General features: G+C 37.7%; 1 protein-coding gene and 1 non-coding gene across 2 annotated transcripts in view; one reads left to right on the top strand and one right to left on the bottom strand.

The window, feature by feature from the left end:
- LOC114089128 (phospholipid-transporting ATPase FetA-like) overlaps positions 1-23,725 on the bottom strand; it is an 83,096-nt gene that overhangs the window by 6,000 nt on the left and 53,371 nt on the right. Inside the window, exons 14-22 of the mRNA XM_071600400.1 lie at positions 21,359-21,418; positions 17,264-17,407; positions 14,526-14,714; positions 12,949-13,064; positions 8,855-9,019; positions 5,679-5,790; positions 1,576-1,681; positions 1,076-1,223; positions 368-551 (exon numbers count right to left, since the gene is read on the bottom strand). Of these exons, the coding sequence (XP_071456501.1) occupies positions 368-551; positions 1,076-1,223; positions 1,576-1,681; positions 5,679-5,790; positions 8,855-9,019; positions 12,949-13,064; positions 14,526-14,714; positions 17,264-17,407; positions 21,359-21,418 (1,224 nt within the window). The remainder of the gene's footprint in view (positions 1-367; positions 552-1,075; positions 1,224-1,575; positions 1,682-5,678; positions 5,791-8,854; positions 9,020-12,948; positions 13,065-14,525; positions 14,715-17,263; positions 17,408-21,358; positions 21,419-23,725) is intronic.
- On the top strand, positions 2,444-2,549 carry LOC114089323 (U6 spliceosomal RNA). Its single transcript, XR_011704217.1, has one exon. It is a non-coding gene; the product is annotated as a U6 spliceosomal RNA (small nuclear RNA).

The raw sequence follows: 23,725 nt of genomic DNA, 5'->3' as shown, positions 1-23,725 counted from the left end.
CCTGCCCAGGGGTTCTTTCTGTGGGCCTTGATGTCATCTCAGGTGGTATGGTAGTTGTATAGCTTGTTGTTTTATGAATGAATACACATATTCTTATGGGAGCCATGAGTTTCTATGTATTTACCTTCATAGTTAAGTAAATGAATCTGAAAACTTGTGGATATGGGCAAATATCTGCAGGTGTAAATAAGTGGGAATGCAGGTGTAGAGGAACAGGAATGGAGTTGCAAAACATTATCACCGTGTACTGCTTAATAGGTAGGAGTATGAGCCAGCAATACAATGCCACTCAGATCAATTTTGCCCATGAAGGAAGAAAGAGGCAAGTCATGACTGAGGACTAATGCCCCCCCTTCTGCTCACATGCCTTTGATCATGCTGACGTCATTGGCCCCATCCCCGATGGCCAGTGTCACCACCTTCTTGTACCTCTTCACCAGCTCTACCACCTGGGCCTTCTGGAAGGGTGTCATCCGGCAGCAGATTACCCCCTTGCACATGCTCGCTGTTCGTAGCAGTTCCAACTCCAGGTTCCCTTCTAGAGCATAAGCCTGCAACACCAAGACATACCCACTCTTCAAGTTGCCCAGAAATGACCTTTCGAGTTTCCTCCCCTTGCATTCAAACTCTTTTCTTTCATAGGGTAGGCATAGCTGCTCCCAAGGTTATCTACCCCAAAGGAAGGCCAAACCCCTAAGGCAATTCTAGGTATTCTCTGGCTGAGCCTCAAATGGGAAACTAGTCAGGCCTCTCATTAAGTCAAATCAGTTGATAGGGCTATATGAGGCTAAGTGACTTCTTGGAGGTCTGGTTCTGCTGGGTTCCTGTTTCTTCTAAGTGACAGGTCACATCAGTAGTAAAGAATTTGGATCAAGAAGGAGTTTTCCCTTGGCTTTCCTTTCTTCATTTATTCGTGCCAAGAGTATCTTGGGGAAAGGTGTCTTTCAGGCATTGGCATCTGAGAGATGGGCACTAGGACAGCTAAGAATAGGGAAGAGGTCTTGAAATTTCCCTGAAGTGTGTTGAACCTAGGAAGGGAGTTCCTTGGAAGAAGAGTTATAACTCTATTGCCTACCAGACTGTAGCCACTGATGATTAAGCCATAGTCACCAGAGGGCACCTCCTCAGGCATTGTGAAGGACCTTTTGGACTTCCTCTTTAGGTAAATGTTGATTGGGTCTGATTCCAGTAGAGATTCAGGTTTCATCTTGCCCCTTGCTGTCCTGAAAACCAAGAATAGTGGTCAGAGCTTAGGAAAATGTGCCCATGGTGAAAGTAGTCAAGAAAGGTACAAGTACTCTACAAAGCACTGGCCAGGACCTTAGACTTGACTGTCTCTTGAGACCTGCTACTGCTGTAGATTCCTGAGCACCATGAACCTCACTTCTCCATCCTCCACACTCCAACTCCTCTAGTCTGAGTGCTTCTTTATAAAATTCTCTTAAATATTCAGATTTTCCTCCCTGCTGCATTTCTTCTTTATTCCTTCTGATGTTGTAGAGTTCACATTGGGGGAAGAGACGTGTAGGGAATCTTTGGTCTAGGGATTGGCTGTGGCCACCCTCCAAACTGTACCTGAGTTCTTGCAGAATTGTATCACTGTCCTTGCCTTCAATCACAAACACCTCATCCATTTCATCCTCAAATACATTACAGGAGTAGGCAATGTTCACAGCAGTTTCTGTAGGAAAGGCAACACAGATCTCATTTTGGCTGGCGTTTATAGATCGGGACAGGGTTGTCACAGGGTATAGTTTACATACGCACTAACAGTGGGCTTCAACTTCACTTGTCTACATTTGCCTTGGATGCAAAGTATATTTTTTATTAATCAGTGAAAATCTCATTCAAACATTGACAGATGAGTGTCTACTTGGTACAGATTTGTGAATAATTTATTAATAACTAGAACCATTCAGGCTTAGCCTTCTCTAGAAAGCCTTTTCCTATTGCTGAAAGTAAAATCTGTCTGTATCCACTTCTCTAGGCAATCAGGATATATTTCTTAGAACATGACTGTGCCTATTTATCGCCCCCGCCCTTTTTGGCAGTACTAGGGATTGAACCCAGGAGTACTGTACCACTGAGCTGTATCCCCAGCCTTTTTAATTTTTAAAATTTAATTTTGAAACAGGGTCTCACTAATTTGCTCAGGCTAGCTTCAAAGTTGTGATCCTCTTGCCTCAGCTTGAGACTATAGGGATGTACCACCACATTCAGCTCCATCCTAGACTTTATGGGGAACTGAGGCATGTTTAAGTTGTATCCCTTCTTTACATTAGAAAACCTGGAATTTGAAATAAATTCATACAAAGGAAAACATTTTTAAAAATTAAGTCCTGAACCCTGGCCACAAGTAGTATCGAAATTCAGAAGAGAGATTGCAATTGTCACAGGAACTTTCTTGAAGGAAGGCCTTGAAGGATGAGTAAGAGTGTTAGGGGTGCTTGCTTTGGCAGCACATATACTAAAATTGGATGGATACAGAGAAGTTGGCATGGACCCTGCATAAGGATGACATGCCAATTTGTGAAGTGTTTCATATTTTTAATACTTGGGAATAAATCTAACCAAGGAGGTGAAAGACCCCCTAAAATAAAAACTATAGAACACTGAAGAAAGAAAATGAAGACCACCTTAGAAGATGGAAAGACCTTCCATGTTATTGGATATGCAGAATTAATATTGTCAAAATGGCCATATTACCAAAAAGTGTTATACATATTCAATGCAATCGCCAACAAAATACTAATGATATTCTTCACAGAACTAGAAAAAAATGGTCTTAAATTCATTTGGAAGAATAAAAAACCCAGAATAGCCAAAGCAATCTTGAGCAAGAAGAGTGATGCTGGAAATATCACAATACCTGATCTCAAATTATACTACAGAGCTATAGTAACAAAAACATCACAGTATTGGCATCAAGATAGACATGAAGACCAGTGGAATAGAATAGAAGACACAGAGTCAATCCCACATAGTTAGAGTCATCTGATACTTGACAGAGGAACCAAAAATATATGTTAGAGAAAAGACAACCTTTTAAACAAATGGTGGTGGAAAAACTGGATATCCATATGTAGAAGAATGAAACTAGAACCCTATCTCTCACCTAGCCCCAAAGTTAAATCAAAGTGGATCAATGACTTAGGAATTGGGCTCCAAACTTTTCAACTTCTAGAAGAAAACATAGGTTTAAGAGCCCAACATATTGGCACAGGCACCAACTTCCTTAACAAGACCCCTAAAGCTCAAGAAATAAAACCAAGAATCAGTAAGTGGGATAGCATCAAATTAAAAAGCTTCTGCACAGCAAAGGAAATGATTAAGAGCATGAAGAGACAGCCAACAGAATGAGAGAAAATCTTTGCCAGTTACTCCTCTGACAGGGGATTAATATCCAGAATATATAAAGAAATCAGAAAGCTTAACACCAAACTAAAGCAAACCAAAACACCCCAAATAATCCAATGAATAAATGGGCAAAAGAATTAAATAGATAATTCTCAAAAAGAAAGAAAGAAAACAAATGACCAAAAAATGTGTGAAGAAATTTCAACATTACTGGCAATCAGGGAAATGCAAATCAAAACTACATTGAGATTCCATCTTAATTCTAGTTAGAATGACAATCATCAAGAATACAAATAATAATAAATGCTGGTGAAGATATGGAAAAAAAGGTACACTTATACATTGTTGGTGGGACTGTGAATTAGTACAATCATTTTGGAAAGCAATATGGAGATTCCTCAGAAGAACAGGGATAATAACCACTATATATATACCCAGCTATCCCACTCCTCAGTATTTACCCCAAAGAACTAAAATCAGCACACTGTAATGAGACAGGCACATCAGCACAATTTACAATAGCCAAGTTATGGAACCAGCCCAGGTGCCTGATGAATGGATTAAGAAAACATGGTATGTATACACAGTGGAGTTTTACTCAACCATAAATAATGAAATCATGGCATTTACCGGTAGATGGATAGATCCGGAGAGTATCATGCTATGAAATAAGCCAGACTCAAAAAATCAAGAGTCAAATGCTTTCTCTCATATGTGGAAGCTAGAGGAAAATAAGGGGAGGGGGAAGGAAAGCTAGAGGAGGGAATGAATTCATAAGAATAGAGGGAAGATCTGTGGAATAGAAGGATATTGAGGGGAAGGAAAGAGGGACAGGAAAGGGGAGGAAATGCAGACTGAATTTGAAAAAATTATGCTATGTGTATATATACATATAATAGTGAACTTCACCTTTATGTATATCTATAAAGCACCAACTAAAAATAAATAAGTAAATAAATAAAAGGAAGGCCAGCAGGGTAGAAGAAGAAAAATAGTGGGTGGGAGGAGGGGAGGGGAAGAGGAGGCACCAGAGACCAAAATGGAACAAATTAAATTTAATGCATGCATGATTATGACAAAATGAACCCAACTATTATGTATAACTATAATGTACTAATAATAAAAAAGAAATATTTTAAGCTAAAGCTACTCCTCTATCCCCCACAAAAAAAGTGTTTAGGGAAAGGAAAAGGTATTTCAAGTAGGGAAACAACCCAAACATAGACCCTAGAGTAGGAATTGGTTTGTTTGGGACATATTGAAGATACTGGTTATATTAGGATGCAGATAAGGTTGTATAGGTAGCAATGGTTTACCAAGAACTTCCTTTCTTTTTCTTTTCTTTTTTTTTTTTTTTTTTGAAGAAATGGAGATTGAACCCAGGGGTGCTTTACCACTGAGTCACATGCACAGCCTTTTTTAAATTTTGATACAGGGTCTGCTAAATTGCCCAGACTGACCTTAAACTTGAATTCTTCTTGCCTCAGCCTCCCAAGTCACTGGAATTATAGGCATGTGCCCCCACATCCAGTTTCAAGGTCTTGAAGATCAGATAGAATCTGACCTTTATAATGTAGAATCCCTGTAGGTCCCTGAGCAGAGGAGTAACACCATAAAATTTGAGGAAAATTAAACTGATGATTGTATATAGGCCACGCTGAAATTAGTAATGGCAAAAGACAGACCAATTCAGAAATTTTTGTAGAACCACAACAGAGGATGAAGGTTGAACTAGGGTGATGACATAGTCAAGAGGATTTTTCAGAAGAATTAGTGGGACATGCTAAGAAAATGGATATTGGAGACAACAGAGAGTGTACAAAGATAACTTTAAAGTTTTTAGCCTAGCTACTCTGGAGGCTGAGAAAGGAGGATAGCAAGTTTGAGGCCAGCCTGGGTAATTTAGTGAGACCTTGTCTCAAAATAAATAAATAAATAAATAAAGTCGGGGGTGTGTGTTGAGAATGTAGCTCAGTGGTAGAGCACCTGCCTAGCATACATGAGGCCCTGGGTTCCAATACTGGGTTCAATACTGCAAAAAGTAAAAAAATAAATAATAAAGTTTTTAGCTTTTAAGTTCCTGGCTGAAACAGGGGTCATGTTTGATTGATTGATCATCTGTATGTTTTCATTGAAAAATACAGCATCTGGCATACAGTGCATGCTCAGCAAATTGTTTACAAAATTAGACATTGAAGGGACTTCATCTGAGTTACAGGTATTTGTCAAGAAAATTGGTAAGAAAAAAGGAAAATAAAGAGGAAAGAAATGGTTAAAGTAGGTGAGGAAGAGAGTCATGCAGGCTAGGAGCTTTCTTTTACCTTGCTTATCACCAGTTAAAACCCATATTTTGATTCTGGCTTTGTTCAGGGTGATGATTGTCTCAGGCACTCCATCTTGCAGTTTGTCTTCTATACCTGTGGCCCCTAACAGCTTCGAACAGAGAGATCAATGAGTGAGGAAGAGAGAGAGAGAGAGAGAGAGCACTATATGCTACCCAACAACTGAACTGGCACTTCAGTGTTATCTTCAGTGAGCTAGCTCTGTCCTGGAGGATCCTGGTGGCATAGCACTCTGCATACTTTGCCTCTCTACACATACAACTTTTCCACCACACATTGAAATCAAATTTAGAAAATTAGTATTAGGTACCAGAGAGGGAAGGGATTTGCCTGAGTCATTCATGAAGTTATGTGCTACTTCTAAACCATCTGTTTCTCAGTACACCTTCACTTCTCCCTTGCTTTACTGCATACTTCCTGTCCTCAAATGTGGCAAGTCTTAAGGAAGGATCTCTGTATCCTACTCCAGTTTTCCCTTCAGCCCTACAAGGGCTTGGGTGTACTTTGCTATTGTACCTATTAGAAATATCTAAGGGTTCCAAGACATTTTTCCACATTAGATTAAAAGAATCTTGATCCAACATCATGCTTTCTCTCTCTAATAACACAACAGTGCGGAGACAAGAATAAGCCCGAAGAACTGACAAATGGATGAATTACTGATTCTGCCAGGCCTGTAGAAGGACTGAATGTAGAAGGAGATTAGGGATCTCTATATTTTCCCTTTGGTGTCAGTCATTTCTGTTTATAGCAGGGCTGGCCTGTATCAGATTGGTCAGAAATGTCAGGGTCATTCTTAACATTTCTTTTTCTCATCCTCAATAGTCCAATCCATCAGCAAAATCAGTTGTCTCTACTTTTAAAAACCATACATAATTTGACCGTTCCTTGTCACTTCTACTACTTCTGTTTGATTCAAGCCATCATCATCTCTCACCTGTACTACTGTCCTAGAGTATAAATCAACACTGCAATCAGACTAATGACTTTAAAAGCTATATAACTTCTCTGGTTGAACTCTTCCATGGTTCGCCATATTTACCACAAATCCTTACATTGGCTTATGATGACCCATTCCTACTTGTCACATTGCATGTCCTTTCATTCTCTCCTCCTTACTCATACTGTCCCAGCCACACTGGCTGCCAGCTAACAAGTTAGGCCTGCTCCTGTGTCAGGGTTTGTTTTTCTCTTGCTACTACTCTGTCTGAAAAGCTCATTTGCAAAGCCAGAGGGCTGTTTGGCTTACCACTTTTTTTTCTTCAAGTTTTTAAAAATAGCTTTTGTTTTTTAAAAAATTAATTATGTGCATTACAGGAAACAGAAAAACAGAAGCAAAAAGCAAAGTCATCAAGTCACAAGCAGCTTAGATGGATATGTCATGCATATACATATACAACATCCTATTTTGTGTGATTGAGATCATGTGTGTATCATGCTTTTCCACACATCCAAGAATATTCATCAATTCAAAATCCCAAACTATATCAGTATTTTTGATAAATAAGAATACACTATACCAATTCAATCTGTTAAAAAATTGCAATCCTTTCTTGGGGATAAAAATTTCACTGAAGACAGAAATGGCAACAGGCCTCTAGATAGACATATTGGCAGAGTTATAACTAAAACAATGCAGTCTCTTAATGCTCAATTTAAAATAAGACAAAGCAACAGAATATACCAAGCATGTTTTTAAGAGCATTCATTATCAGATTTCTACTACTAAAATATTAGCAAGAATGTATGTTTCCAGAATTAAAGTATTCCTATAGTTCAGTCAGAGATGCATACACATCAGTGGATCACATCAAAATGTAGACCCTTGAGCTCTTGATTCCATCTCTCCCTGTGTGCTTCCTTCTGCCTATCTGCTGTAGCCTAATAAACAAGTCCTGATATGCACTTCCCAAAGATAAAACAAAACCAAGATGCACCTTTTCTATCAATTATAACAAAAAGATATTTATAAGTTGGCTGATTCACTAGCTCTACTTTTTATGATACACTGTTACCTCAGGACATTTAGAAAGCTTAGATGTTGTGAAATAAAGTATAAACTTTGTGCACAATAAACACAAGTACTTTACCAAAAATGCATGTATAGATCTATGGTTATAACCTAAAATTTTAGAACACTTCCCCTCACACTTTCTCTTCTCCCTCTTCACCATTCCAGTGACTGAGTTCAGGACTACCCCCAGCTCCAAGAGGTGGATTAACAAAGGTCATTCCCAGAAGATAGTTCTTCCTAAAAACTAATAAAATTATATTTATGTAGGGATTATTTTGCTACTTCTAAAAAACTTTGGGTATTAAACTTATTCTTTAATACCTAGTAATATTAACTAAAATGTACATATAACAATGGCTAGACAAACTGAACTAATCTAAGGGGCACAAATCACTTCTCTCTGCATACTTCTCCTCCCCCCACTCACCATCAAGTGAACCTTCAACATAATACCTAAGATACCAAGTTTAACAATTAATTCCATTCCCCTAAATGCTTGCCACCTTCTTTAGGTCTTCAGATCTCCTCTTCACAGTGAAGACTAACTTCCCTGTTTAAAACAGCAGCAATGCCTCTGCCCCTCCAAAACACACAGCATGTGTTAATACTCCCTCTTCCTGGCTTTATTTTCCCTTGTAGCACTTTCACCATCTGACATACTAACTATATAGATGGCTTTTTGTCTGGTTTCTCTACTGCTATAGGCACAGAATTTGGTACATAGGAGGCACTTAATAAATATATTGAATGAATGAATATTCTTGTCCTGATTATTCCATCAATTTGTTCTGAACTATTTAATCTGAGCATTAGTTGGATCTTGATCTTATAGATTACTTAGTTTTTGTGAGCAGCTCCAGGATAAGAAACAGTGCCAGAAAGAAAAAAAAAAAAATTACAATCAGTGCAATTTTCACAATGGTTCAGAACTCCAGGACACACCTAATCAGCTTGGATTCCAATACCCAGCCTCCTTGACCCAAAACTGTGGGCTTTCCTGTTGAGCCTGCCTGTCTTTCCTCTCAGAGACAGCCTACACCTGTAGATACTCTGGATGCACTCTTAGAACCTTTGCTTAGTTTACTGGCTACCACCACCACCATCCTTGTTCCCAGTCTGTCCCCAATATCCTCACACTCACCATCAAGTCTTTCTCGATCTCTTCATAAACAGTTGATAATTTAATTTCCCTGTCTTTCACAGACAGACACGCCTCATTGTGCTTCTTTCTCCAGGTCTGGAAGAATTTATCATCCAACTCTCGGTAGGCCACCATGAGGGTGCGAAGACCTTCGCTGGCAAAATCCTGGAAGATATTTGTGTGTACCAAGTCTAGTCTAGGTTAATGCTGAGTTTAAAAAGTGAAAGATTGACCCCAGAAGCTCCATCTGCTTGCTAAGTAGGATTTAATGGTTAGTACCATGGGATTAGTGCTTAGTCTAAGCAAAAAGCCACTCTTGAACTTCCTCAGCAAAATGTCCCAAGGATGGGGCCAGCATAAACTAAAATATTGAGAATAGTTCTAAGAGAGAAGGTTCTAACCTTTAGCTATAGTTCACCCAGAGTTAGCTATAATTTACTATGTGATTCTGGGGAAAACTAAGACTTCTAGTTTTTTTTTTATAAAATTGGGATAATAATTCACCTTCTACAGAGAGGCTAGTAATGACTGTGGCATGAAAATGAAGGGAAAGCTGGGCATGGGGCACACACCTGAAATTCCTGCAGCTCAGGAGGCTGAGGCAGGAGGATCATGAGTTCAAAGCCAGCCTCAGAAACTTAGTGAGGCCCTAAGCAACTTATTAACACCCTGTATCAAAATAAAATTTTAAAAGGGCTAGGAATGTGACTCAGTGGCAGAGCACCCTTGTGTTCAATCTCTGGTACCAAAAAAAAAAAAAAAAGGAATAATAAAGTAAAAAGAAGGAGTTCTCATAAAAAACAATTAATGGTGTTACTGTTCTTTTTCAAGCATACATTCATTTTAATTTTTCTTCTTTCCTTCCTCCACCAAATACTCAATGGACATCTTACATAGCACATGCTTATGTATTTGTCTCCATCAGTTGATTAGCTACAGCCAGCTGTGTTAACAAGGCCACTGTTGAAATATTCTTAGGTGAGGTATCATGTTTTTACTGTTTGGCCACTGTTATAGCCTGACTAACCATACCTAAGCATCTGCAGGATGGTCATAAGGAAGGCTGGGTGAAAATGTGGGTGGTTTAGGACAAAACTAATATACATGCAAGTGTGGGTTAGAAACAGATTTTTTGTAGGGAGAACTGCACATGAGCAATAATTCTAGATTATTGCCACTATAGTAAACTACAAAATAATTCATGTTGGCATTATAAAAGCAAAGAGAAACATAATTTGAATTATAAGAATTCCATGTGTAATTCATGAGTGTTTGATATTGACTGTCAGGTGAAATTAATAAAAAGCAATATATGTAAGGAATGTCAACTCTTAAACTTCTGTCCTGTTGGCAGCCTGAGAAGATCTCAGGACACTTGTGTTTTTTTTTGTTTTGTTTTGTTTTTGTTTTTGTTTTTTTTGGTACTGGGGATTGAACCCAAGGGTACTTTACCACTGAGCTATATCCCTGGTCCTTTTCATTTTTTATTTTGAGATAGGGTCTTGCTAAGTTTCTGAGGGTCTCACTAACTTGTTGATGCTGGCTTTGAACTTGGTATCTTCCTGTCTTAGCCACTGGAATTACAGGCATTCACCAGTGCATCCAGCTCAGGAAACTTCTTAAGAAGGATATGATAGTGGCAGAAACTGATTTTGTATTGGATAAGCATAAAAGCATTTGACAAGCTTAATAAAACACTGACAGATTCAGTAATCCATTCAACTAATAATTTAGCACCATGCTTTAACATTACCTTTTTTATACCTTTATTTTATTTACTTATTCTTATGTGGTGCTGAGGATCAAATCCAGGGTCTTGCACATGCTAGGTGAGTGCTCTACTGCTGAGCCACAACCCCAGCCCAACATTATCTTTTATCCCTATATATATGTTTTTCTTCTCTCTTGGTACTGGGGTGAACAAACCAGGGCCTGGGGCCAAATATTGTCTGCCCCCTGTTTTTTGTTTGTTTGTTTTTGTTTTTTTCAGTTGTTGATGAACCTTTATTTTATTTATTTTTATGTGGTGCTGAGAATCAAACCCAATGCCTTACATATGCTCGGCAAGTGCTCTACCACTGAGCCACAACCTCAGCCCTATAATCTATTTTTGTGTGATCTGTTTGCTGATCTCTGGCTTAGAGGCCCTGGAGCTGTGCTTCTGCATGAGTGGGTTATTGAAACTTGACTTCTTATAGGTTTGGTATTAGTGGTTAGTATAGTGTAGTCAGGCCTCACTGTAAGTGTCTATTAAGGTGGTAGTAGGAAGCATGTCAAAATATCTAAAACGGTTTTATGAGTTAAGTCTATGCTTAACTTTCTGAGGAAATGCAATTTGATTGTTTTCCAAAATGGCTATGTCATTTTACTTTTCCATCAGTGATGTATAAAGTTTACAGTTTCTCTAAACCCTTGCCAACTCTTATTTTTGTCTAGTCATCTTTTTTATTTTAGCCATTGTAGTGGGTATAAAGTGATATTTCATGTTTTTTATTTGCATTTCCTTAATGACTAAAGATGTTGAATGTCTTTTTTTAAAGTTTTTTTTTTAGTTGTTTTATTTATTTATATGCAGTGCTGAGAATCAAACCCAGTGCCTTACACATGCCAGACAAGTGTGCTATGCTACCACTGAGCCACAACCCCAACACCTGTTGAACATCTTTTAATATACTTATTGGATATCTTTTCTTTGACTTCTGGCTATATATTAATGTAGAGTCATCTTTAAATAGCCAAATCAAACAGAATTTTCTTCAATCTAATTATCATATTTAATATATATAAAAAATATATAAATATAAATATATATTTATATTTATATTTTCCCCTAATTTTATATATATATATATATATTTACACACACACACACACACACATATATATATATATATATTTACACACACACACACATATATATATATATATATAAATATATATTATTAGGGGAATAAGGAGAGAACAAAGGGCAGGATGGAGAGTGGTTCAGATTATATATATATATATATATATATATATATATATATATATATTCAGATTATATATATTCCAAATATATATATATATATTCAGGTTATATATTATATATTATATATTATATAATATATATTATAATATACATAATATAATATATATATAATCTGAAACACTCTCCATCCTGTTCTTTGTTCTCTCCTCATTCCCCTAATCTTTTGTACACCCATGCTTAGGTGTAGAGACCCCAGATGTATAGATCTGTTTTTCTTTTCTCATGCCAGCAGCTGGAACCAGTCTCTTTTTGATGTATACCAAATACTACAGGGCAGAAGAAGAAGAAGATAGGGAGAAAGGATGTGCCCTTGGGGATTCTAATCCTGTAGACAACAGAGGGAGATATCAAATAGCCTCCTCAGAATCTCAGGCCAGGTACTTTCTGCTCCTGTTTTCATCATGGCTTGTGGATAAGGCCTCCCATATCAGCAGGTCCTCTTCTGAAACAAACACCAGATCTGACCATGGGACCTCTTAAAGGAGGACTACTCAGGACTGAACAATTCTGATTACTTCAAGTGTTCCCATAAATACAATTATTGTCATGCCTATGGGGTGCTGTCCCACTCAAGTCTTTGACATAGAAGTTGGCAATATCGTCAGTAAAAATACCACAGAATGAGACAGTTTTAGTTTTCTACCAACTAAAGAGACACAGATACCAGTATACACCCATAGAATGAAACAGAGTTCCTGAGCTGAGAGAATAAAAACTATCCCTTGGCTCAGCAATGTCAAGGAAGCTGAAACTGCTATGTTCACTGTCCAGTATAGCCTAGCTACATCTACATACCACCTGGCTTTTGTTTCTATAAATTATAACCACTTCTGTGGGACTTGCAGAGAAGCAGTCTAGCTGCTGCTCCTCAGTTTGATGAGATGGCATAAAATTCATTTTTCCATTGTTTGTCTATTTTTTATGCAGGTGGGTAGCTGAATCTGGCCAGCTGTGATCCAAGTAGATTCCTTGGCTGCTGGTAACAACAGAAATACATTGACATGGGGACACATTTGTGGACATGTGTCCAGATGCACCATTCCTCTCCTGAAGTCTAAAGACTTACATCCAAATGTTCCATGGTCACTTTATTAAGGGCTACACAGGAACGATGAAGCAGCTCACAGATGATGGTGTCTGCTCCCTTGCAGAACAATATTACCCGATTTTCAGGAGTCCGAACTAAAGATAAATTAAGCAAAACAACCATTTAAGCCTATTGTTATAAGAAATTATCTGGGCCACTGAGGATTGGCAAGAGGCTATTTCCCATGACATTTGTTTGTGTTGCCTTTGGAGGCTAAGAACTCAATGAGTGGTCACATAGGATAAATGATATGGTGAGGGCTGGTGAGAGCAACAAAGGCATCTATGGAAGGTGTTTAATATCACTTGTGGAAGACTCTGATGCAGAATGACATTTAGCTTATCAATTCCAAGTCTCAGACCAAAGCCCAACTTAGTAAGGACAAAAGATGAAAAATGACCTTCTTTCTCTTCAGTCTGAGGCCAAACTGATAGAGGAAGCCAGATAGTATAAATTTTCCCATACAATCATTTTTCAGTATCCTAGGGTATTGGATACCCCCCCATCCTTGTGGATACCAAAATCCACAGATGCTTGATTCCCTTATATAGAATAACATAATGTTTGCATATAACCTACAAACATACTCCTATATTATATATATATATATATATATATATATATATATATATATATATATATATATATATATTATTTTTTTTTTTTTGGACAGGGAAGGTACTGGAGATTGAACTCAGGGGTACTCAACCACTGAGCCACATCCCCAGGCCTATTTTGTATTTTATTTAGAAACAGGGTCTCACTGAGTTGCTTAGTGCCTTGCTTTTTCTGAGGCTGGCTTTGAACTCTCGATCTTCCTGATCTTCCTGCCTCAGCCTCCCGGGGAAGCTGGGATTACAGGTGTGGGCCACCATTCCCAGCACCTGTATACTTTAATCATCTCTAAATTATGATGCCTAATGCAATGTAAGTACTATATAAATAGTTATAATACTAAATTGTTTAGAGAATGTGACAAGAAAAAAGTCTGTACATTTTCAGTACAGACAGAACTTGTTTGTTTGTTTTTTTTCTTTCTTTTTGGTGCAGAGATTGATTCTCAGGCCTTATTCATGAAAAGCACACTAAGTTACCAATAAACTATGCCCCCAATCCAGATGCAACTTTTTTTTTTTCAAATATTTTTAATCTATAGTTGTTTGAGTCTGATATGGAACCTAAGAGGGCTGACTGTATTATTTGCTTCCATTTCTTACACCATGTTCAGGCTTTATGAATTTATTCTATGTTCTTATTTGACTTTGAGGGTGCTGACAAGCCACTACTCAGAAACACTAGAGAAGGATTTATTAGTACATGGTAGTGAGCGCCCATACATGTATGAGAGAAAATTCAAAAGAGATAAGACAAAGTGGGAATGGATGTGTGTTTATATTTGAGGCACTATATTGTGAGAAGACACATGAGTGGGAGAAGACATCTGTGTGTAGATGAAAGAGAAAGTCAATTGTGAATATGTATAAAGGAGAGAGAGAGAGAGAGAGAGAGAGAGAGAGAGAGCGCGCGCGAGCGCGCTGACTAGAAGGGACACCCACCAATAACAGACATCCTCTTGCGCACATTGTTGAAGTCCAAAATAGCCAGCAGCTGATAGACTCTGGTTTTTCCCATTTCAACCACTGTGATAGTCTCAGACGTGCGGGAACGGAACACAAAGCCAAGGTTTCTGGCAGCAGTGACCAGGGCACCTTCATCTGGGGACTGAGCCTGGTACACCAGCTCACCTGACAGGAGAGAAGAGGGCAACTAGAGCCCACAGAGATGAGCTGCTGAAGTCCACCCAGAAGTGACAAGTGGCTTAAATAAAGATGGAGCCCAGGAGGGTACATCTTTCCTCAAAACTTCTTCACAAGTCTGGTGCTAAAAGGGCAGGTTGCATAAAACATGTCAATCTCTTTTCCTTTCCAATATTTCCAACTTGTTTCATAGACCTGAGTTAATATCACACAGGTAAATGATATTTGCAATGTATACAAACAAAACAGGCATTCCATTCCAACTTTATGGGTAAAGATGGTTCAGAGAGCTTATTAAAAATGAGGTTCCTGGGCCCCACTCAAACGTACTGAATCCACAATCACAAAATTTGGAAGAAGGACCTAGGAAGTTGAATTTTTAATAAATCTCTTAGTGGATTCTCATGCGTGTGGCATAAATTGCTGCAGAAGACTGGCCACACTTGGCTAAACACTGCTATGCAAGATAAAAGACAGATGATTTAGTAAGCAGTTTAAAATAAATGTGTAGATGCATATTATCACCTTTAACTCACCCTGAGAAGTTAAATGACTCACTCTGTTGAATCAGCTTTCAATCTGGTATTAATCAGGATATTTCTAGAACTCCTTTATTAGACTATTATCACAACATGTATCTTTTTTTTTTTGGCTATTTCTCTTCTGAAGGTCAATTTGATTTTTAAAACAGGCATCATCAGAGTCTTATACTTGTGAACATGGAAGGTAAGGGGATAATTTTAGGTCAGACATAAGAAATATCTACTGGACAATTGAGGCCAAATATGCTTTAAATAATAGCATCTTGTTGCAATGGCAGACACAAAGAAACATAATGGGGAGGCTGCTATGGTCACAGGGCCAGGAGATAAGAAATTTGGATTCTTATCTCTACCCTTCAGGGTTTTTGTTGTTGGTGGTAGTGGGGATTGAATCTAGGGATGTCTTGCCATTGAGCTATATCCTCAACTCTTTTTTTGTTTTGAGACAGGGTCTCAGTAAGTTGCTTAGGGCCTCTCTATAGTTTGCTGAGGCTGGCTTTGAACCTGTGATCCTCCTTTGGCTTCCCAAGTCGCTGAGATTACAGGTGTGCACATGCCACTGCACCTGGTTTATCTCTAACCTTCTGAACTATAGGATTTTAGGCAAGTAACTTAATCTCTTTTAAAAAATCAATTTCTTTTTTTTTGTAATTGTTTTTGTAGTTGTAGATAGACAGCATGCCTTTATTTTGTTTATTTTTATGTGGTGCTAAGGATTGACATGCTAGGCAAGTGTTCTGCCACTGAGGCACAACCCAAGCCCACAATCTCTTTCAACTTTAGTTTCCTTCTCAGTAAGATTGGGATCATGTTTTCTGTTCTGCCTCAGAACAATAACCTCAGAGGGTTATTGTAAAGATCATAGAAGATAAATGAAAGCTATAAAACTGTAAAGTAACATAAATATAGGGCATTACTGGTGGTAATATTAAGAGACTATTGACTTTAAAGTACACTATTCATTTGGTTGTGTACATTCGCTCTCTCTTTTTTAAGTATGGAGATTGAACCCAGCGGCACTTTACCACTGAGCCACATCCCAACTCCTTTTTCTTTTTTTATTTTGAGACAGGGTATTGCTGAGTTGCTGAGGATCTCACTAAGTTGCTGAGGCTGGCCTCAAACTTGGGATCCTCCTCCCAAGTCACTGGGATTATAGGTGTGTACCACCACACCCAGCTATATATTTTTCTTGTTAAGAAAAAAATCTTAATTTATAATCATTTATTTCTCACTCATTATTTTTTGAAAAATTTTGGATAAATTAATCAATGATTTTGCTACATTTGGTTACTGAAATAACTAAGATAAACTAGATGTGGTAGTATACACATCTGCAATCCCAGCTACTGGTTAGGCTGAGGCAGAATGATAACATTCAACTGTCAGCCTGGGTAACAATATAGCAAGACCCTGTGTCAACAACAGCAGCCAAAAAAAGAAAAAGAAAATAAGAGGACAACTAAACTCATTATTTAGAAAGTCTTGTCAGAGATGGTAGGATTACTCTTGGGGACAATTCAGAAGTTCCCTAAATGGCATTAAGTGTGAACCCTGTTCAATGACTGAATCTTTCTTTAAACCAAGAGGTATCCAACTCAGCATGGTGGTGCATGCCTATAATCTCAGCAGCTCAGGAAGCTGAGGCAGGAGGATCAAAAGTTCAAGGCCTGCCTCAGCAATTTAGCAATTTTGTCTCAAAATGAAAAATTTAAAAAAGGGCTGGGGATGTGGCTGAGTGGTTAAGCACCCCTGGGTTTAATCCCTGGTACCAAAGAAACAAACGAAAGTCCCCCAAAACCAAGAGGTGGTTTCTTATTTGAGTATCTCCCAGCTAATTACTTGTCTTGACTACATGTTCTATTGCAGGACAATACTCCCTGTTGGAAAGTTCTTTTTCAGATTAAGCCATACAAATCATATCAAACCACCTCACCTCCAACCCACCTACACTATGACACATTCTCAGTCCATGAAGCCTCAGGCCTCCCTCACCTTCTACTTTCTCTTGTGACATCACAGTATGACATAATGAGAGGGAGAGGAAAAACAAATGCACCCGGTAATCTTTTTTTACTGCTTCCACCAAAGTCTTGTCATTAAATGGAAAGGCAGGACTGGCCAGCTTTTTGAAGTTATCTTTTTCTTTCTGGAACATATAAGCCAGAACAAAGCTGTCAATAGCTTGACATTTTATAGATCAACTTGGGGGTAGTTTCTGGAATGTGATGAGAACTCTTGAGAAGGGAAAAGCAAGATAAATACTGTGCTGGTTTCTCAGGTACTTACAGCTCTCACCTGAACCATCCAGTTGCTTGGGCCACAAGAGATCCTTCCCACAGGAGACAAGCTGAGCACTACCTGGCAGACTCTTTTTTTTTTTTTTTTTAATTTTTTTTATTTGCTGTTTTTAGATATACATGACAGTAGAGTATATTTTGACATATTATACATACATGGAGTACAACTCCAATCAGGATTCCATTCTTGTGGTTGTACATAATACACACTAGTCCATGTATTCATTTAGGAGCAAAGGAAAGTTATTTCGGATTAATTCTGTCTTTCCTATTTATAACCCCTCCTCCCTTCCCTTCATTTCCCTTTATCTAATCCAATGAATCTATTCCTCCCCTCCCTACCCTCCCTTGTTATGGGTTAGTATCCACATATCAGAGAGAACATTCAGCCTTTGGGTTTTTTTTGAGACTGGCTTATTTCACTTAGCATGATATTTTTCCAGTTCCATTTGTTTGAGAGCAAATGCCATAATTTCATTTTTTATGGCTGAGTAATAATTCCATTATGTATATGAACCACATTTTCTTTATCCATTCATCTGGTTCCATAGCTTGGCTACTGTAAATTGAGCTGTTATAATTATGTGGCTGCATCACTGTCCTTTAAGTATAAACTGAGGAGTGGGCCATTGGATCAAATGGTGGTTCCATTAAAAGTTTTCTAAGGAATTTCCATACTGCTTTCTAGAGTGGATGCACCAATTTGTAGTCCCACCAGCAATGCATCAGTGAACCTTTTTCCCCACATCCACACCAATGTATCCTTAGTAATTGCCATTCTGACTGGAGTGAGATGGAATCTCAATGTAGTAATGTAGTTTTAATTGGCATTTCTCTAATTGCCTCTTCTGTGCAGTGCCTATTCAGTTTCTTTGCCCATTTATTGATTGGGTTATTTGTTTGGTGTTGAGTTCTATGTATATCCTGGAGATTAATTAATGCTCTAGCTGAGGTGCAGAGAGCAAAGATTTTTCCCATAGGCTCTCTCTTCACGTCTTTGTTTCCTTTGTTGTGAAATTTTTTAGTTTGATACCATCCCATTTACTGATTCTTGATTTTACTTCTGGTGCTTTTGGAGTCTTGAGGAAAGTTGAGCCGACATGATCGAGAGTTGGGCCTACATTTTCTTCTGGTGGGCACAGGGTCATTGGTCTAAGGCTTAGGTCCTTGATCTATGAGTTGATTTTTGTGCAGGGTGAGAGGGGTTGAATTTCATTCTGCTATATATGGATTTCCAGTTTTTCCAGCACCACCTGTTGAAGAGGCTATCTTTTCTGCAATGTATGTTTATGGTGCCTTTGTCTAGGATGAAATAACTGTATGTGGTACGCCACCTGTGACACTACTGGAGTGGTCTTTTACTCAGTACTGACCCATGGGGACTTAGATCTCCCCTTGGGAACGATCCCCAGCATTCCCGTGTGTAGACTGCCCAAGGTGTGAGATTTCTGCCCTCGCTCTACCAATGGGACAGCTCTCATAGCTCTGGACTTGGGCGTTTCCATTAGGCTTGGACAGCCCACCTCCTACCTTATTTGGCAAAAGAACATTCCATTGAATTCCTTTTGAAGCCCCCTTGTATAAATAAAGTGGGTTCTTGTGCTCTCTCTCTTTCCAGTGTGGAAGCTTGGCCCATAAGGTCATAAAGCAGTCCTGCCCCTGCTTTCTAAAAAATTACTTCCCTATTGTGTGGTCTTTTCACAGCCAGCCTTCGCCACGCAGAGGAACTGTTTCCACTGCCTGAGCAGGACGTGAGCGACTGTATTTATGTGGGTTTGTCTCTGTGTCTTCTTTTCTGTTAATATAACTCTGTAGTATAATTTAAGGTCTGGTATTGTGATGCCTCCTGTTTTGCTTTTCTCGCTAAGGATTGCTTTGGTTATTCTGGGCCTCTTATTATTCCAAATGAATTTCATGATTGCTTTTTCTATTTCTGTGAAGAACATCATCAGAACCTTAATAGAAATTGCATTAAATCTGTATAGCACTTTTGGTAGTATGGCCATTTTGACAATATTAATTCTGCTATCCAAGAACATGGGAGATCTTTCCATCTTCTAAAATCTTTTTCCATTTCTTTCTTTAATGTCCTATAGTTTTCATTGTAGAGGTCTTTCACCTCTTTCATTAGATTGATTCCCAAGTTTTTAATTTTTTTTGAGGCATTATGAATAGGATAGTTTTCCTAAATTTCTCTTTCAGCTGCTTCGTCATTGGTATATAGGAACACAATTGATTTATGGGTGTTAATTTTATACCCTGCTACTTTGCTGAATTTTTTATGAGTTCAAGAAGCTTTCTAATGGATTTTTTTGTTTTGTTTTCTCAATATAGAATCATGTCATCAGCAAATAGGGATAGTTTGAGCTCTTCTTTTCCTATCTGCATCCCTGGATTGAACCCCACTTGATTGGTGCATTGTCTTTTTAATTTCTTTGTCTAATTGCTCTGGCTAGGGTTTTAAGGACTCTGTTGAATAGAAGTGGTGAAAGTGGGCATATTATGTGTCTTGTTCCAGTTTTAAGAGGGAATGCTTTCAATTTTCAACCATTTAGAATGATGTTGGCCTTGGGTTTAGCACATATAGCTTTTACAATGTTGATGTATGTACCTACCATCCCTAGTTTTTCTAATGTTTTGAGCATGAATGGATGTTGAATTTTGTCAAATGTTTTTTCTACTTCTATCAAGATAATCATGTGATTCTTGTCTTTAAGTTGACTGATGTGATGAATTACATTATTGATTTCTGTATGTTGAACCAACCTTGCATCCCTGGATTTGAACCCCACTTGATTGGTGCATTGTCTTTTTAATATGTTTTTATATGTGATTTGCTAGTATTTTGTTAAGAATTTTTGCATCTATTTTCTTGAGGGATATTAGTTTCAAGTTTTATTTCATTGATGTGTCTTTTTGGTAACAGTGTGATACTAGCAGTGTGATACTCATAGAATGAGTTTGGAAGGGTTCCCTTCTTTTCTATATTGTGGAATAATGGGAGGACTATTGGTATAATTTCCTCATTGAAGATCTGGTAGAACTCAGCTGAGAATCCATCTGGTCCTGGGCTTTTCTTCGTTGGTAGGCTTTAGATGGCATCTTCATTGCTTGAAATTGATCTGTTTAAATTTTCTATGTCTCTTGATTCAATTTGGATAGGTCATATGTCTCTAGAAATATGTGGATGTCTTCATGATTTTCTCTTTTTTTGGAGTATAGATTTTCAAAGTAGTTTGATTATTGTCTGTATGTCAATAGTGTCCATGGTGATATTTCCTTTTTCATCACAAATATTAGTAATGTGCATTTTCTCTTTCTTCATTAGCTTGGCTAAGGGTTTATCCATTTTATTGATTTTTTCAAAGAATCAACTTTTTGTTTCATTGATTTTTTTGAATTTTTTTTTCTGTGTGTGTGTTTCAATTTCATTGATTTTAGCTCTGATTTTAATTATTTTCTGTCTTCTGCTTTTCTTGATTTGTTCTTCTTTTTCTAGGGCTTTGAGATGTAATGTTAGGTTATTTATTTGGTGACTTTCTATTCTTTTAAATAATGTGCTCAGTGCAATGGATTTTCCTCTTAGAACTGCCTTCATAGTGTCCCAGAGATTTTGATAACTTGTGTTGCTATTCTCATTACCTCTAAGTATTTTTTTAAAATTTCATCTCTGATTTCTTCTTCAATCCATTGGTCATTCAATAGTGCATTTTTTTAGTCTCCAGGTGGCTTTTATTTTTTATTTTATTGTTGATTTCTAATTTCATTCCATTATGATCTGAAAGAATGCAAGAAATTATCTCTATTTTTTTGTATTTGCTAAGAGTTGCTTTGTGGCCTAAAGTATGGTCTCTTTTAGAGAAGGATTCATGTGTGGCTGAGAAAAAAGTATATTTAGTCATTGAGGGATGAAAAATTTTATATATGTCTGTTAAGTCTAAATTATTGTGTTTTTCAGTTCTATAGCTTCTTTAGTTTATGTTTGGAGGATCTATCTAGTGATGAGAGAGGTGTGTTGATGTCATGCAGTATTCTTGTGTTGTGGTCTATTCAACTCTTAAAATTCAGAAGGGTTTGTTTGATGTACTTAGGTGCCACACTGTTTGGGTCATAAAATTTACGATTTTTATGTTTTGTTGATGTATAATTCTCTTAAGGGGAAATGACCTTCTTAGTCCCTTCTGATTAACTTTGACTCAAAGTCCACTTTATCTGATATGAGGATAGAAACCTCTGCTTGTTTATGAGATCCAGGTGAATGATATATATTTTTTCCTCATCTTTTCACCTTTAGTCTATGGGTGTCTTTGCTTATGAGGCGAGTCTCTTGGAGACAGCATATTGCTGGGTCTTATTTCTAATCCAATCATGGCAGACCCTTCTTGTTCCACTTTTACCCCAGATATTCTGAATGACTTACAGCTATCTTTAAACTCTCAAATCTTATCCGATAATCAAACCTGAGGATGTGAGGAGGTAAACACTCCCTATTCTTTTTTTAAAATATTTTTTTTGTTGTTATCGATGGGCCTTTAATTTATTTAAAGTGCAGTGCTGAGAATTGAATCCAGTGCCTCACACACAAGGCAAGCCCTCTACCACTGAGCTACAACCCCAGCCCAACATTCCCTATTCTTAAGTGATGTTTGGGGAGAGTCTTGTTTCTCATTGTCTTCTGCCTGACTGGGGAGCTGAGAAGGGAACAGAGTGCTAAGTACAGTGGCATCACTGTGTTGCACTATTTTTGCCCCACAGGACAAAAGAGGGCTAGAAACAGTAGATGACAGTCCAAATAAACCACTTCTCAGTTGCCAGTCTTTGCTCATATTAAAAACAACTTACAAATGATTAGCTTTTGTATCTAATCTCTGATTATTAAAATGTTTATAAAGTTTATTTTTGCCAAAGAGATGCAATTCATTATGATAAAGTATTGCAGAATAAACCTTATTTTGTAACATTTAAAAAAATAGGAATAGAAAGGAATATTGCAAGACAAAGACAAGGTCTCATGACAAAGAATCTGCAGTACATGATTGTTCACAGACTTAATTTTGCTTTCACTTATCAATATACCTGTTCCTTCCTGTCTCTGACTCTCAAATATCTTAGGGATTATAGTATGCAGAGTATGAAAGAAATGGAGGAAAATGGATATGTTCTCAGTGAAAGTCATGTTTTAATTTAGACAGGGAGAAGAGAGCCTTTTATGAAGAGATTGAAATAGCAATTAAGTTTGTTTATAAGAAAAGAAATTCCAGTGATATACAGCAAAGTGTTCTATGATTAATCAGTAGTGAAAGGAAGAAGAAAAAGAAAGAAACTCCAGGGAGAATTTAATACCTAGAAAGTATAACTTTGTTTACACAGTCAAGGTTGCCAAGAAAGCTCCTGAAAAACTATTTATGAAAAGAAGTGATTTTCCTTCCCCTTCCAAATCTCTTTGGATGGGTAGGTAAGGTGGACATTGAGAGTAGAGCCAGCTGTAAGTAAGTGAAATGGTTAAGGTTTGGGGTTGGATCTCTATCAGGACAGGGATACAGTAAGGAGTAACCTGGAGGCAAGGGAGGAAGCCCTGTGCAGGAATGCTTAAAATCAACCCATAAACAAAAGCTGATGTCCAATGCTGCAGAAAATAGTAAAAATGAATAGCTAGAGATAGGAAGAGTGCATAAGAAGATTATTTTTATAATTGTATGCATAAGGACTGTTGAGTTTGTCATGAATCCTAGAAGAAAAAAGATTTAAGATTTGATTACATAAGTTTAAAACTTCTACACAGAAAAAATTATTTAAAAAACCAAACACCATAAAAAATGTGGCATATATACACAATGGAGTTTACTCAGCAATAAAAGAGAATAAAATCATGGCATTTGCAGGTAAATAGATGGAGTTGGAGAAGAAAATGCTAAGCAAAGTTAGCCAATCCCAAAAAAACAAATGCCAAATGTTTTCTCTAATATAAGAAGGCTGACTCATAGTAGGGTAGGGAGAGGGAGCATGGGAGAAATAGAATAGAGACTAGCTCTAGATAGGGAAAAGGGGTGGGAGGGGAAGGGAGGAGGCAAGGGGTTAGCAATGATGGTAGAATGTGAATGACATCATTATCCAAAGTACATGTATGAAGACATGAATTGGTGTGAACATACTTTAT

This window comes from Marmota flaviventris, chromosome 13 (assembly GCF_047511675.1).
Source record: "Marmota flaviventris isolate mMarFla1 chromosome 13, mMarFla1.hap1, whole genome shotgun sequence".
NCBI lineage: Eukaryota > Metazoa > Chordata > Mammalia > Rodentia > Sciuridae > Marmota > Marmota flaviventris.
Note: the sequence above shows the minus strand (reverse complement) of the source record. Positions and strands in the feature narration are given on the sequence as shown.